The sequence below is a fragment of the Ovis aries genome, chromosome 20 (assembly GCF_016772045.2).
Source record: "Ovis aries strain OAR_USU_Benz2616 breed Rambouillet chromosome 20, ARS-UI_Ramb_v3.0, whole genome shotgun sequence".
Classification (NCBI taxonomy): Eukaryota; Metazoa; Chordata; class Mammalia; order Artiodactyla; family Bovidae; genus Ovis; species Ovis aries.
The window spans coordinates 20701600-20716608 of NC_056073.1; the positions used below are offsets into that span (position 1 = coordinate 20701600).

The 15009-nt window shown below is 42.8% G+C and overlaps 1 protein-coding gene across 5 annotated transcripts in view; it reads left to right on the top strand.

The window, feature by feature from the left end:
* LOC101121979 (adhesion G protein-coupled receptor F4) overlaps positions 1–13838 on the top strand; it is a 30202-nt gene extending 16364 nt beyond the window's left edge. For 3 of the 5 annotated variants that reach the window (XM_042236792.2, XM_060403687.1, XM_012100800.5), the window contains 7 exons: positions 170–318; positions 1288–1539; positions 3010–4389; positions 6957–6998; positions 7434–7493; positions 8656–8712; positions 12962–13838. In XM_042236792.2, coding sequence (XP_042092726.1) covers positions 170–318; positions 1288–1539; positions 3010–4389; positions 6957–6998; positions 7434–7493; positions 8656–8703 — 1931 coding nt within the window. In that variant the 3' untranslated portion in view covers positions 8704–8712; positions 12962–13838. Of the gene's footprint in view, positions 1–169; positions 319–1287; positions 1540–3009; positions 4390–6956; positions 6999–7433 lie in introns of all 5 variants that reach the window. The other 2 variants (XM_060403685.1, XM_060403686.1) reach the window with 1 other exon arrangement.
* The last annotated feature ends 1171 nt before the right edge of the window (positions 13839–15009 follow it).

Below are 15009 nucleotides of genomic sequence, written 5' to 3' on the forward strand. Positions count from 1 at the left end.
CTGTCCAAATATCAGCTTCACATTCTGCCTGGCAGGTCTTAGTGGTTGGTGGCTGAGAACACAGTTCAATGTCGCCTCCTCTGGGAAGCAACCCCCAAGCCCCAGGAAGGAGTTAGATATCCTCGTGGAAGTGTAGAAATGCTAATCAGGCCTCTCTCTCTCTTCTAAGAAAAATGCCACGGACCTTGCAGCGCTTCTAACTGCAGCCAGCCCTGTGCTCAGCACTTTCATGGAGAAATAGGATTTATCTGTAATGGAAACAAGTGGCAGAAATCAACTGAAACATGTACAAGCCTTTCTGTGGAAACACTCTTTATGGTGATGTATTTGCATATTTGCATCTTATTTGCATATTCTACAAGAAACATTTGAAATGTTTTCTGTTCAGCATGACAATAAGTCTCAGATCTGGACTTGAGAAATTCTACAGAGTGGGTTCAAATTTGTTTCTTATCCTTCCTTCCTCACCCAAACTCTCAACCACGTTATTTCTCCCTCTCAAAATCTTTACTCAAAAAAAGAAGAGAAAAGAAAGATCTGAAATTCATTTAGACAGTGATAAACACTTAGAGATTAAAATTTTAGCTTTAAAAATGGATTTTCATAACTCTTATGCTAATCAGTTAAGCAACTGAATTTGTCTACAGTTAAATTCATTTTGATATCTTTTTCTCATACTTTCAATCACTTGACCAAAGGAAGACAGAGGTGTGTGTCCCAGAAAGAATAAAAACCCAATGAATAAAACAATTCTCAATTAAAATATTTTATGTTGCATCCTTTCACTTAGCCACAGTTTCCTTCTGCCTCTCCTTCATCCCTGTAGAAGCACATTGATCTCTGCATCTCCTAAAATGTCAAGTGTTTTTAGAATAGGAGTATCAGTGCATTCTCTGTCACTTCAGTTCAGTTCAATTCAGTTCAGTCGCTCACTCATGGCTGACACTTTGCGACCCTAAGGACTGCAGCATGCCAGGCCTCCCTGTCCATCACCAACTCCCGGAGTTTACTCAAACTCATGCTCATTGAACCGGTGATGACATCCAACAGTCTCATCCTCTGTTGTCCCCTTCTCCTCCTGCCTTCAATCTTTCCTAGCATCAGGGTCTCTTCAAATGAGTCAGCTCTTCACATCAGGTGGCCCAAAGTATTGGAGCTTCAGCTTCAGCATCAGTCCTTCCAATGAATATTCAGGACTGATTTCCTTTAGGATGGGCTGGTTGGATCTCCTTGACATGTTGGGTGCTTAATCATTTTTGAGTGAAATAACCATCTTTTTACAAACAGGACTCAGACAGTGCATCACGCCTCTCTCTGGCAGCACCGTCTATAACTCTGCACATTCTTGACTACCGAACCCCAGAGCCCATCAGGAGTGTAGCTCAAGGAATCCAAAAGAATTGCCCAGTGGATTATGCCTGCATAATTAATGCTGTGAAATCATCAGAAGCAACTTCTGGAAATATTGCATTTATAGTGGAGTTACTAAAAAACATTTCTACAGATTTGTCTGATAATGTCACCCGAGAGAAAATGAAGGTATTCTTTGTTAATTTCATTTAAAAAGCTGACAATTTTTTTGTTTCAAAATCTTGCACTTTAATAGTTTCAAAATAGTTTTCAGGGTAAAAACTACCATAACCAGAATAACAATTCATTTCAGTTTTGGGTATGGAGTCATCCTAGTTTATGGACGTTTTCAAGAAACAGTGAAAGCGAAAGTCACTCAGTCGCATCCAACTCTTTGTGACTCCATAGACTGTACAGTCCATGGGATTCTCTAGGCCAGAAGACTGGAGTGGGTAGCCTTTCCCTTCTCCAGGGGATCTTCCCAACCCAGGGATTGAACCCATTCTCCCACATTGCAGGTGGATTCTTTACCAGCTGAGCCACAAAGGAAGCCCAATAATATTGGAGTGGGTAGCCTATCCCTTCTCCAGCAGATCTTCCCGACCCAGGAATCGAACAGAGGTCCCCAGCATTGCAGGTGGATTCTTTATCAACTGAGCTATCAAGGAAACCCCTTTCAAGAAATAAGAACATTTTAAATACAGGTTTTTGTACAGACTGAATATTTGCAAGGAACTGTCACATAATGATCTGGTGAGGAAGACTTTGACTACTGTAAAGTTTCCCAAATTTTATTTTTGTAAAATGTAATTGTACTGAGAAACGTTAGCAGAGGTTCCATTTCTTACAAGAGAGATCTGTAGTACAGCAGATACAGGAATTCTGGGGTAAATGAAGCCAAGTAGGTCTTATGGCAGGACTTTCTAGAGCTTTAAATGTGTTAATAAACTTTGGCACTCTTCACAAGGTTCGAGGGGAGGATAGGATATGGGGTGCTGTACTTGGATTTCCAGAGGACTGTTTCCTCCTTAAACAGTCATTAATATCTCATGGAAAACTTGGGTTATACAAACTGAAGTTGGAAATGCTGCTTGGGGCATATAATAAAGCAGGCAACCCTTTTCTATAGTTCATCTCATTTCATTTCATCTTATTTGCTTATTTCATTTTATTTTATCTTATTATTTTTTAGTTTATATTTATTGATTTTTTAAAAATTGGGATATAGTTGCTTTACAATGCTGTGTTAATTTCTGCTGTATGGCAAAGTGAACCAGCTTCAAGTATATATATATCCCCTCCGTTTTGGATTTCCTTCCTATTTAGGTCACCACAGAACATTAAGCAGAGTTTCTTGTGCTATACAGCAGGTTATAAATATCATCAGTTATCTGTTTTTTCCATATTAGTGTATATATGTCAACCCTCAATCTTATTTTATTTCATTTCTTTTTTATCATATTTTGTTTTTAGCATTTCTAATTTTTTTCCTCTTGCCGAAGTCCTACTAGTATGAGATTCTAATAATCAGTGCATTTGAAGAGAAACATGTCAAATAATATCAAATCATTTGATCTTTAGAAACTTGAGGTTTTAGAAATTGACTTTGTACTGCAGTGTGTGTATCTCCGGCATCGTATCTACTTCTCTCCTCTGCAGAGCTACAGCAAAGTGGCCAACCACATCCTCAACCCCGCGGTCATTCCAAACTGGGCTTTCATTCCGGACAAAAATGTCAGCTCCGATTTGTTGCAGTCAGTGAACTGGTTTGCGAGGCAACTCCACATCCAAAATGAACCTGAGCACATTGTGGATGAACTCTTCATTCAGACAAAAGGGTTCCCCATCAACAACAAGACCTCAGAGAGAAGTCTCAGTTTCTCCATGAACTTGAACAACACAGTGGAGGGTATCCTAGGAATCATAGAAATCCCCAGGCAAGAGCTGTGGAAGCTGCCCCCAAATGCATCCCAAGCTGTTGGCATAGCTTTTCCCACCCTGGGGGCGGTCCTGAAAGAAGCCCACTTGGAAAATGCCCATCTTCCCAGGCTGGTAAATGGACTGGTCCTTTCAGTGATTTTACCAGAAAAATTGGAGCAAATCTTATTCACCTTTGAGAAGATCAACAAATCACAGAATGCCAGGGCCCAGTGTGTTGGCTGGCACTCCAGGAAAAGGAGGTGGGATGAGAATGTCTGTGAAACAACACTGGACACCAAGAACAGAGTGAAATGCCGGTGTAACTACACCAACGTGATGATGTCTTTTTCCATCCTCATGTCCCCCATATCTGTGGACAACAAAGTCCTGGACTACATCACCTGCATTGGGCTCAGCGTCTCCATCCTCAGCTTGATTCTTTGCCTGATGATTGAAGCCACCGTCTGGTCCCGGGTGGTCATGACGGACATATCATATATGCGACATGTATGCATTGTGAATATAGCTGTGTCGCTCTTGACTGCCAATGTGTGGTTCATCTTAGGCTCCAACTTTAACAAAAAGACCCAGGACTACAACTGGTGTGTTGCAGTGACATTTTTTAGCCACTTTTTCTACCTCTGTCTGTTTTTCTGGATGCTCTTCAAAGCCCTGCTCATCATCTATGGACTACTGGTCGTTTTCCGGAGGATGATGAGGTCCCGCATGATGGCCATTGGCTTTGCCGTTGGCTATGGGTGCCCGTTAGTCATTGCTGCCACCACTGTGGCTATCACAGTGCCAGGGAAAGGCTACATGAGACGTGGTGCCTGTTGGCTTAACTGGGATGACACCAAAGCCCTTCTAGCCTTTGCCATCCCAGCCTTGGTCATTGTGGCTGTGAATCTTGTTGTGGTTTTGATTGTGGCTGTCAACACTCAGAGGCCCTCTATTGGCAGTTCCAAGTCTCAAGATGTGGCCATAATCCTGAGGATCAGCAAAAATGTCGCCATCCTCACCCCACTGTTGGGACTGACTTGGGGTTTTGGAATAGCTACGCTCATAGAAGGCACTTCCTTGATATTCCACATAATCTTTGCCCTGCTCAATGCTTTCCAGGTAAGTTCTGGGAGAGAGACTTATTTTATTGATACTACTGATACTATTAGCTACTTTTTTATTATCTTATAATTTGGTATTCTGGCTATACAACAAAAGATGGCTGTGGTTTAAAAATACAGAACACCACATATTCCTTCCATTTCCTTTCATATCTTAGAGACATTCATCTGTGACATCTCTCTGTCTATTGATTGTCGCGTTGGATTTCGACGATCAGGCTGATTGGGTAGGCATCTCCTTTTGTCTTTTCTAAAGTTTCAACGTGAAAAGACACTGACCTTCACTTATGGAAGACTAGTCTTTGGTTAGGGATGTGTGAGGCTACATTTACATATTATGCCTCAAAACAAGCACAATTTTTATCCTTCCTCAAGTAGTCTGGGCAATCTATGAAATAATAGTCATTTTTCACAGCATGCAGAGATGGCCCATGACCCTCACTTTGGATGTTAATCAGTCAGGGATTCTCATGCTCCTTCCCTGTTATTCTCTGTAAAATAAATGTTATTTGTTATTGACAGATGGATCCCGGCAATGTCACTTTCTCTGGTCCTCAGACTTCTCCTCTGTAAAATAAAGATGGATCTAAAATGATCTCTAATGTCTTTTCTTGCTTAACATGCTTGCTTTGATAAGATTATCCATCTAAAAGTTGTTCCACTTCATCTTGGCTACTAAGCCACTTTTGGGAAGCTGTCATTAGGGTGCTTTCTGCACCCATGAGTAATAGAAAATTTAGGAAGTTTATATATATATATTTAAATATATCTATTTATTTGGCAGCTCTGGGTCTTAGTCGCAGCAAGTAGGATCTAGTTCCCAGACCAGGGATCAAACCCAGACCCCTTGCATTAGCGGTGTGGAGTCTTAGCCACTGGGCCACCTGGGAAATCTCAGAAGGTCTATATTTTTAATATATTTTAAATCAGGAGCTGGCAAACTGTGGCCTGCTGCCTATATTTATAAATAGTTTTATTGAAATACACCTTACACACACTCATTTTGCCAATGGTGGCTTTCGTGCTACAGTGGCAAAGGTGAGATAGTTGGAACAGAGGCTGTAAAGCCTAAAATATTTATTATCCACTTCTTTTCAGAAAAATATTTTCAAAAAAATTTTTATCAATGCTTTAAATTAAATATAACTGTTTAACAAAGCAACAACGTATTCCATATCACTATTACTCTATTTCAAAACCTAATGTGAAATAATAGAGCCAACTTTAAAGTAAATCCAGCTCAGTACAATTATATATCTTATTCATAATTTCTTAATAACTAAAGAGAACATTTATTTCCTTCTTTCCTCTGTATTGCTTTAAAGAGAAACCTTTTACTTAAGGTTTTCTTTGGGAATGGGGATCAAAAGCTCTTGGAGTCACATACATCTCCCCTGCTCTTGAAATTATACTCATTACCTCTGATCTCATCCTACTTTGCAATTTAATTAAACCCCAGGAAATTTTGTTCTGCTTTTCTCTTTCGGATCATTTCTCTTTCTATTTTCTTGATGGAAAGACAATTTCTAGACTCCCTTTAGTTACACACGTTCATTTTTCTAAAACAAGGGTTCTCTGTGACTCACAGTTCAGCATTTTCCGTTTTCTGATCTGTGTTTCTTCTCCATGAAACCATCCTTAGAAACTAGGCTTCCCTTCACTCTTGTGGCAGGATTCAGACTTTCCTTGCAAGGCTCCGAACTCCCGTGACTTAAAAGGACTGACTGGCAATTATTCTGACTTTGTAGGTGACCAGATAATTTAAACTCCAAGAGACCCTGGTCTTATGGGTTTCTTTAGACTTTTCTCTCTCTCTCTTTTTTTAATGCAGTAACTTCTTTCACCACTTTTAGAGACTCTGTTACTGTTAAGTCACTTCAGTCCTGTCCAACTCTGTGCGACCCCACAGATGGCAGCCTACCAGGCTCCCCTGTCCCTGGGATTCTCCAGGCAAGAACACTGGAGTGGGTTGCCATTTCCTTCTCCAATGCATGAAAGTGAAAAATGAAAGAAAAGTCTCTCAGTTGTGCCCGACTCTTAGCGATTCCATGGACTGCAGCCCACCAGGGTCCTCCATCCGTGGGATTTTCCAGGCAAGAGTACTAGAGTGGGGTGCCATTGCCTTCTCCGTTAGAGACTCTAGCTGCCTGTTTCTTGACTTTTCCATTGAAAGTAGACTAGAATACATTTCATTTGCCCATGATACCTTCCCTGATTGTGACTTTGAATGACAAAATGTTATGTGTGTGTTACTATCATCATGAGTAAGAACAACCCCCTTAATACCTGGGAAGAAAGTAAACAGATTTAATAAGTTTGAAAACTATCCTACATTTGAAGCCATTCAAGAAATATCAATCACTCTCATGCACACGCATGAAGGTGGTCCTCTTTTTTTGAGGTCCATTCAAAGAAAACACTCATTAGTGCAAGAGAATCAGTAGACACTGAAGTTTCTAATACATGATAACTGTCTTTGAAGGAATCTAGAAGAGTGGTATTAAAATAACTTCTGGGTTATGATCTGCAGAACTGTCCCTCATACTTTGCTGAATTCTGTCACAGGGGTTCTTCATCTTGCTGTTTGGAACCATTATGGACCACAAGGTAACTTGAATTTCTGTCACTCACTGTAAATGTTTTCCATGTGGTTGGGGGGAGCAGGAGGATGAAGCAGCCTTGATCAGAGAGGATAGTGGAGAAGAGTTGAGTTTATTGGGTGGTTCAGGGCATCAGCTGTGGGGGGTGAGGGGGGGAAGGGAAGAACTATACTCTCTCTTGTCCTGCTCCTTCTCAAGTCAGCTGGAGGTTATATTTGAACATAGCCGGTAAAAAAAAAATAGAAACCATGACCAGAACTTTAATCTTAATCCTACATCTAGTTATGATTACATCTCCACTTTTATCCAAGTTTCATTATTTTTCAAGCATGGTGCTGAACCATCTGACGCTGCTTCTGCAGAGGTGCTGGCCTCAAAGTTTCAGGACCCAGGTCTAGACCTTGAGGATGCTGTCATTTCTTCACTCTCATTGCTTCTTTAGATACGAGATGCTTTGAGGATGAGGATGTCTTCACTGAAGGGGCAGTCGAGGGTAGCAGAGGTAAGCCTTTCCCTTTCAGTCTCAATACTGGAAGGTCGGTGTTCTCAGTAGAGTCATACAGAGACAAATACTATAGCTCAATATTGGGGATTTGTTAGCAAACAGAATCAAGAGGGGATACCTTTATTCATTCATTTCTTCAGTCAACAGATTTGGAGTATCCTGTTAGAGCTTAGGGTCACTGGAACATACCCCTCAAAAAAAGTTTCCAGGGAATTCCCTGATGCCCCGTAGTTGGGACTCCATGCTTTCACACCTAGGGCCTGGGTTTGAACCCTGGTTGGGGAACTAAGATCTTGCAAGCCCTGCAGCATGCCGAGAAAAGAAAAAAAGCAAAGTTTCCATACTGGTTGTATTTCAAGTAAATACATTTGGACTATTGAGAGAGAGAGACAATGTGAACGCGTAGACCATAGATTCATAAAATGCCAGAGCTGGAAATAAGACATGAGATACTAGACCACCCTTGTCATTTCATAGGTGAGGAAACCAAGGCCCAGAGTACTTATGAGATTTGACCAGAGCGACCCAGCAGTTTGTGAGATTTAGCATTCTTCCTGCCATGGGCTTCTGCAGTGAACCACACTCCCTTGAACTGCAGTGTCTGTGTATCTGAAGATCTTGAAGATGACTTTTGACCTAGTTATCTGTCCCATCAACTACCAACTGAAATTGTCACCATTGTTATATTGATGAGAAGGAAGTCATTTACTCCATCAACAGTTTCTAAATAAGAGCTGCTTTTAAAACAAACAAATAAAAAACTCTCTGGAGACATGCAGCATCAGAATTTATCAGCTAGTACTTAGAGTGACTTTTAGCGCTAAAGACCATCAATTCCAAGATAGGCATTTTTTATCCACCTTTGACTATTTCTGAAATTGGCACACACTGGGTAATCAGTGGCATGTCATGACTTCATTGGCAAGTTACTTTTTCATGTTCTTCCTCTGCAGACATAAAGTATAATGATGTTGCTTACAATGTGAGATTCAGTGAAATATGACAATTTAATTCAGGGTAGCTGTGTCAACTCTGGTACTTCATGTTTCCATTGTTACATGTTTATCTTCAGTCAGGCATAGACATAAACACAAGCCTATGTGCATTCCAGTCAATGCCATTCTTCATTGACATCAGTGTTATTTTTTCCTCTATTTAGAACGCATCGTTAAGCCCCACCTATGGATCTAAATTAATGAATCGTTGAGGATAAGACGTGAGTATTAAAAAATCAAGGAGAAGCTTCAGGAAGGGAACTGGGGATATTTTTCAGAGAATGGAAACGTCTTTATTGCCAAGCACATAAATGAAAATACACACATCTTTAAAACTCAGGTCAGCTCAGTTTACTTGATCACATCTTAAGAATACATCTTTTTTTTTTTTTTTTCTGTCCTCAGTGAGAGGATGCAGTCATCATCTCCATTCTGATACAGGATATATCTTGCTGTTTCAGTTCAGTTCCGTTCAGTCGCTCAGTCGTGTCCGACTCTCTGTGACCCCATGAACTGCAGCACACCAGGCCTCCCTGTCCATCACCAACTGCTGGAGTCCACCCAGACCCATGTTCATTGAGTCGGTGATGCCATACATCCATCTCATTCTCTGTTGTCCTCTTCTCCTCCTGCCCTCAATCTTTCCCAGCATCAGGGTCTTTTCAAATGAGTTAGCTCTTTGCATCAGGTGGCCAAAATATTGGAGTTTCAGCTTCAACATCAGTCCTTCCAATGAACACCCAGGACTGATCTCCTTTAGGATGGACTGGTTGGATCTCCTTGCAGTCCAAGGGACTCTCAAGAGTCTTCTCCAACACCACAGTTCAAAAGCATCAATTCTTCGGCTCTCAGCTGTCTTTATAGTTCAACTCACATCCATACGTGACTACTGGAAAACTATGTCTATGCCTTGGCTAGACATACCTTTGTTGACAAAGTAATGTCTCTGCTTTTTAATATGCTGTCTAGATTGGTCATAGCTTTCCTTCCAAGGGGTAAGCGTCTTTTAATTTCCTGGCTGCAGTCACCCTCTGCAGTGATTACACACACCTTCATTTCATTTTGCCAGTGAGTGTAGACACTTATAGTAGCCCCATTGTTGAGAAGGAAGTCTTAATTGATTGGAATCAAAGAAACAAGTACATCTCTCCCTAAAGAAGTTGGTGTTCAGAATCATTCCTAAAGGGATGAGGGTGGAGTTGCCTACTCACAGCCTGCCTACTCACAGCTACCCTCTGAGACTTATTTCTACACAGGTGAAATCAGAGGAAGACAAATATTAGTCAGTGGTGCAGAGGAGGATAAGTCTCACAGTGGCAGCCTGCAGCCTGAGAATCAAGAGCAGAATGTGGGCAGGGTGATCGAACTTGCTGTGCTTTTGCCTTGGAGAGGTGTCCTGGCTTTCTGCGTGAATACCGAGGAGTCTCAGATTTTTTTTTTTTTTTTTTTAACACCACCCAGCAGTAGGCACAACCTCTTTTACATTCCTTTCCTTTCTGAATCATGACTCATCTATTGAGCAATGGGGCAAAGGAAGGGGCTGAAACAATCTCAAGGAATGAAAGACTCTCTGAGTTGGAAGAAACTTTAAGGGCCCTCCTGGATTAGAGATTACACAAACCTGCTGTCCTGCTGCTGTGGACATTGGCACATGGTCCCCAGAAGAGGGAAGGGCTCTTTCATATACATTGACTGGCATGTACCAGGTGCTATGAAAACAGAGGGGAAAACACTGGTGTATTAACCTTAGATAATCACCTTCATGTTTGAATTTTAATTTTACAACTTTAAAGGGGAGGATTCAGTAGAATTTTGAAGAGCTAATGCCCCCAACTTCTATCCTAGCCCATAGGGATTTTCCCTGGTGGGACACTGCTTTAGAATTTCTTGATCAGTCAGTAAGGAGAGGTAGTTCAGATGACCAAGTAAAGCCGATCTTTCCATTGTTGTTGTAAGTCATTTCTGACTCTTTTGCAATCCCAAGGACTGTAGCCCACCAGGCTCCTCTGTCTATGGGATGTCCCAGGCAAGAATACGGGGATGGGTTGCCGTGTCCTTCTCCAGGGGATCTTCCTGGACCAGGGATTGAACTCACGTCTCCTGCATTAGCAGCGGATTCTTTACCACCGAGCCACCAGGGAAGCCCAATCTTTCCATCAAGGTTCTAATTTGATCTGTTTGGGAAAGCTTCTTAGACCAGCAGTACCCAATCTTTTGGGCACCAGGGGCTGGCTTAATGGAAGACATTTTTTCTATGGACCGGGGGTGGTGATGGTTTCAGGATGATTCAAGAGCTTTACATTTATTGAGTACTTTATTCTATTGTTACTACATCAGCTCCACCTCAGATCATCAGACATTAGATGTCAGAGGTTGAGGACCCCTGTATTAGACTATCTTGGGTGGAGGAGGCTGGGCCACCTGGGGAGACGATCTCTAATCATTCTAGAGAAGCGAGGTGTAGATGAAGTCTCCACTTTAGCTAGCTCAGCATATCTGGCCGACTATCAATAGTTGGGGACAACCAGTAGAAGACAAGGTCAGGGACTGCACCACTCAGTAGAATCAGAGGTGCTCAATGTTTGGCCAATATGAGGAGGAAATGGAGGAAGGAGGTGGAAACACACCAACAACTTTCCCCAAAGAAACGCTGACCACCTCATTCTTCAGCTTGCAACCTCTATTTCTGAACCTGTGAAGTGGGGAATGGATGAAGACTGCATTCTTTCAGCACATCTTTGGTGGGTGACCCTGGGCCTATTGAATTCTCCTGGTAATTGCAGTCTCCCTGCTTTTTACATCTGGACCCAGGAAGAATCGGAAGAGCTCAGAAGCAGCAGCTGGCACCAAGCTGGAGGCAAAACAGGCTCACAGGATAGGATGGGAAGTTCATGACCAGGGATCCTCCCAAGTCTAGAATGGAGGGCTGGCAGCCCTGGGAAGGTCTTTCAGTAGAAGAAAGCAGGTCCCGTGTCAGGGGGCTGAGAACAGAATTACAGCTCAAGACACAGGCAATTGGGGAGCACAAGGCTGGATTGTGGTTCAGGCTGGGGTTAATCATAACGCAAAGGCAGTTTTTCAGATTTTAAACCAGGACACAAAATCTTAGACTGAAGGGGTCTTGGGTCAGAAAGGGGCCCTCCATTGTTGGAAACACCACATATCCCAGGGACCTCACGTGGGACTGTTATCAGGAACAAGGTCTGGACACGTGTACGGAGAGGTCTGGGGACTGTGGAAGGACAGCAGCCGTGTGAAAACCGGGCCATTTTCCCCACATCCTAACTGGGGGACCCTGTCCTGGGAAGCAGGGGAGGAAAGGGAAGGGCATTTTTAACACGTGGCCAACGCTGCACAGCGCCCTCTGCTGTTCATATGGAGGGCCTGCCTTTAATAGGACCCAGTGCTGCTGCTGCTGCTGCTGTTAAGTCGCTTCAGTCGTGTCCGACTCTGTGCGACCCCGTAGACGGCAGCCCACCAGGCTGCCCCGTCCCTGGGATTCTCCAGGCAAGAACACTGCAGTGGGTTGCCATTTCTTTCTCCAATGCATGATAGTGAAAAGTGAAAGTGAAGTCACTCAGTCGTGTCCGACTCTTAGCGATCTCATGGACTGCAGCACCAGGCTCCTCTGTCCATGGGATTTTCCAGGCAAGAGTACTGGTGTGGGGTGCCATTGCCTTCTCCAAAAGGACACAGTAGAGCTTGTTATTAACCTAGTGTGATTTCAGAGTCACTAGGATGGCTCCTCTGTTCTTCTGAAATCTCTTCCACGTATTTGTGGTTAAACTTCACTTAAAAAAATCTCTTTATTCCAAGTGAGGAACGGGATGGATAGAACAGATACCCAGAGAGAAGCACCAAGGTTTTCCTAGGAAGTTGCAAATTCAGAGCACTGAGTCATTCTAGAGATCAAGCTTACTTAGCAGAGGGGCGAGAGGGGGCCTTGAAAATTTAGGCTCGCGGGAGTGGCGAGGAGAAGGCACAAGGCACAGAGAAATAAAGCTGGGAGTTTAGCCTTCCTGCTGTGTGACCTTGAAGAAATTGCTCAATGTTTCTGTGTCTCCATTTCCTCATCTGTAAAATGAAGCTAATAATAATAGTAAATACCTCTCAGGTGTCGGGACACAATGAGCCAACACATTCAAGATTGGTAGACTAATACCTGGTTCAAATTGAGTTATCGGGTTTGGTAGTTCTTGTTTAGTTGTTGTATCCACCTCTTTTGCGATCCCATGGAATTTAGCCTTCCAGGCTCCACTGTCCATGGGATTTCCCAGGCAAGAATACTGGAGTGGGTTGCCATTTCATTGTCCAGGGGAATCTTCCTGACCCAGGGATCGAACTTGTGTCTCCTGCCTTGGCAGGCAGAGTGTTTTTTTTTTTTTTACCACTGAGCCACCTGGAAGGCAAGTTGTCCGTACATGCCAGCTGTTATTCTGACGTAACCAGCATGTCAATCATTTTGCCTAGGTTGCTCCATGCTTCATGGAAGTCCTGGGTCCTGGCTGGAGAGTTGAACTCCTGCAGGAGGCTGGAAGGCAGGCTGGAATGTAAAGGACAGTCATGTTTCTTTGGAAGACTTTCTCTTCTTGCCAGAAATGATGCCTGAACTCTCAGTAAGAAGGTTTGCCGAGGAAAAATTGAGGAGAGCATTTGGTGACTGGGCTTTAAGGACGTGGATTTATGAGCTCTTTGATCTACCCATGACCTGCAAAAGCCTAGCTTGTTGGTCAGCATTGGCAAGATTAAGACTTAATCCCCTTTCATCCCCAAGGACTTGCTCTGCGGTTCCTTGACTCAACCTCCCATGTCTCTGCATGGATCCTGGCACTTTGGAAGGTCCGGATCTGGATCTAGGTTTGGGGCAGGTTGGGTTAGGCATGGGGGCGGGGGGAATGGGGTGGCAGGAAACATACTTTATTTACTTTGGAGAGAGTTAAAGCATGCCAGGTTTCCTAAAGACAGGGAACAATAATAATAATAATAATAATAAAAAGAGGACTTTTGGGGGAGTTGCATTGTGCAGCTTGTGGGATCTTAGTTCCCTGACCAGGATTCGAACCTGGGCCCTCAGCAGTGAAACTGTGGAATCCTAACCACAGGACCACCAGGGAATTCTCAAGAGGACTTTTCAATGTGCTTGCTATTTTGCTCTGTTTTAGACCTTGAGTAAAATAATTTTGCCCCTGGGAACTTACTTTCTTCATTTGTGAAGCAGAGAAAAAAATTCTTATGGTTATTATTATTTGTGTGTGCATGTGCGTGTATGTGTCTGTTTAAACCACTGTATATATGTAAAACGATTTGGGGTGTTGTTTTAGAAATAAAAATGAAAATTTTTATTTTCTTTTTTGTCTCTTTATTTAAAACAATTATATTACAAAATAGAATATACAATATCTCCTGCATAATCTTATGCTTTCAGAAGTGAAATACCCACCTTCTTGAAAATATTAATATCTTGTTTTCTGACTCCGGCATCCAGGAGTGAAACTTAGGCAGATATATCTTAGACCTGAGTGACTCAGTTTGAAGATTAATTTTCTCCTTGGAATTTTTCTCCTCCTGGTAGTTCTCATCTTTGGACATAACTCAATGCCTCCATTGAGAAATAGACTTCTCACCCTTGTTAGGTGGTTTGGTGATACTTTATCATCTCTTTCCACCTTACCACATCCCATTCATTGCTTAAAGAGGCGTGGCTAAACATTTGCATTGCAAACAGCAGGCGTGGCTTTCACTTGGTGTTTGGTTTCCCAGCCCAAGTCATCAAGAGCTAACAGCTGCTCAGGGAGTGGGGAATTGGCTTTCAAAGAGTTACAAGATCTCTGGGAAGCAGTCAGTCAGAAAGCAACATCACTTAAAGAGGCAACAGAGAAGGAAGCATATCCTGCTTTCCCACAATTTCCTCTTCAATCTTCTGCTAAGATGTAAGAGCCCTCAGCACAGGATATGATGAGACAGCAAAAAGAAGCTCTCAGCTGCTAAAACAAATGAAGAATGGTGAAACTCATTCAACAGGAAACAATCAAGTGTAGACAGAAGACATTTTAAGACAGTGGGTAGAACCTTTGTTCAGACACAAGAATGGGCTGTGAAACTCAGGAGGTGAAGACCACAAACACCTCAGCCTTTGGGCCTGGAGAATTGGGGGAGGGGGCAGCATGAATTCAGACTTGGTTCAGTGATGCCCTTTATACATAAGCCGGGTGGGCCAGAAAACAGGATTTGAAGACAGATGTGTGTTTAAATTTTTACCTTACCACCTCCTTCTTCTTTTTAATTGTAGAAGATTTAAATTTGTGATTTTCTTTGTTTACCTTTGGCTGTGCTGGGTCTTCACTTCTGCAGGGGATTGTCTCTAGCCGTGGTGAGTAGGGGCTACGCTGTTGGTTGCAGCCCACGGGCTTCTCACTGCAGTGACTTCTGTTGCAGAGCCCAGGCTCTAGAGCCCGGGCTCAGCATCCGTGGTGCACGGGCTTAGTTGCTTCACGGCACGTGAGATCTTCCCAGATCAG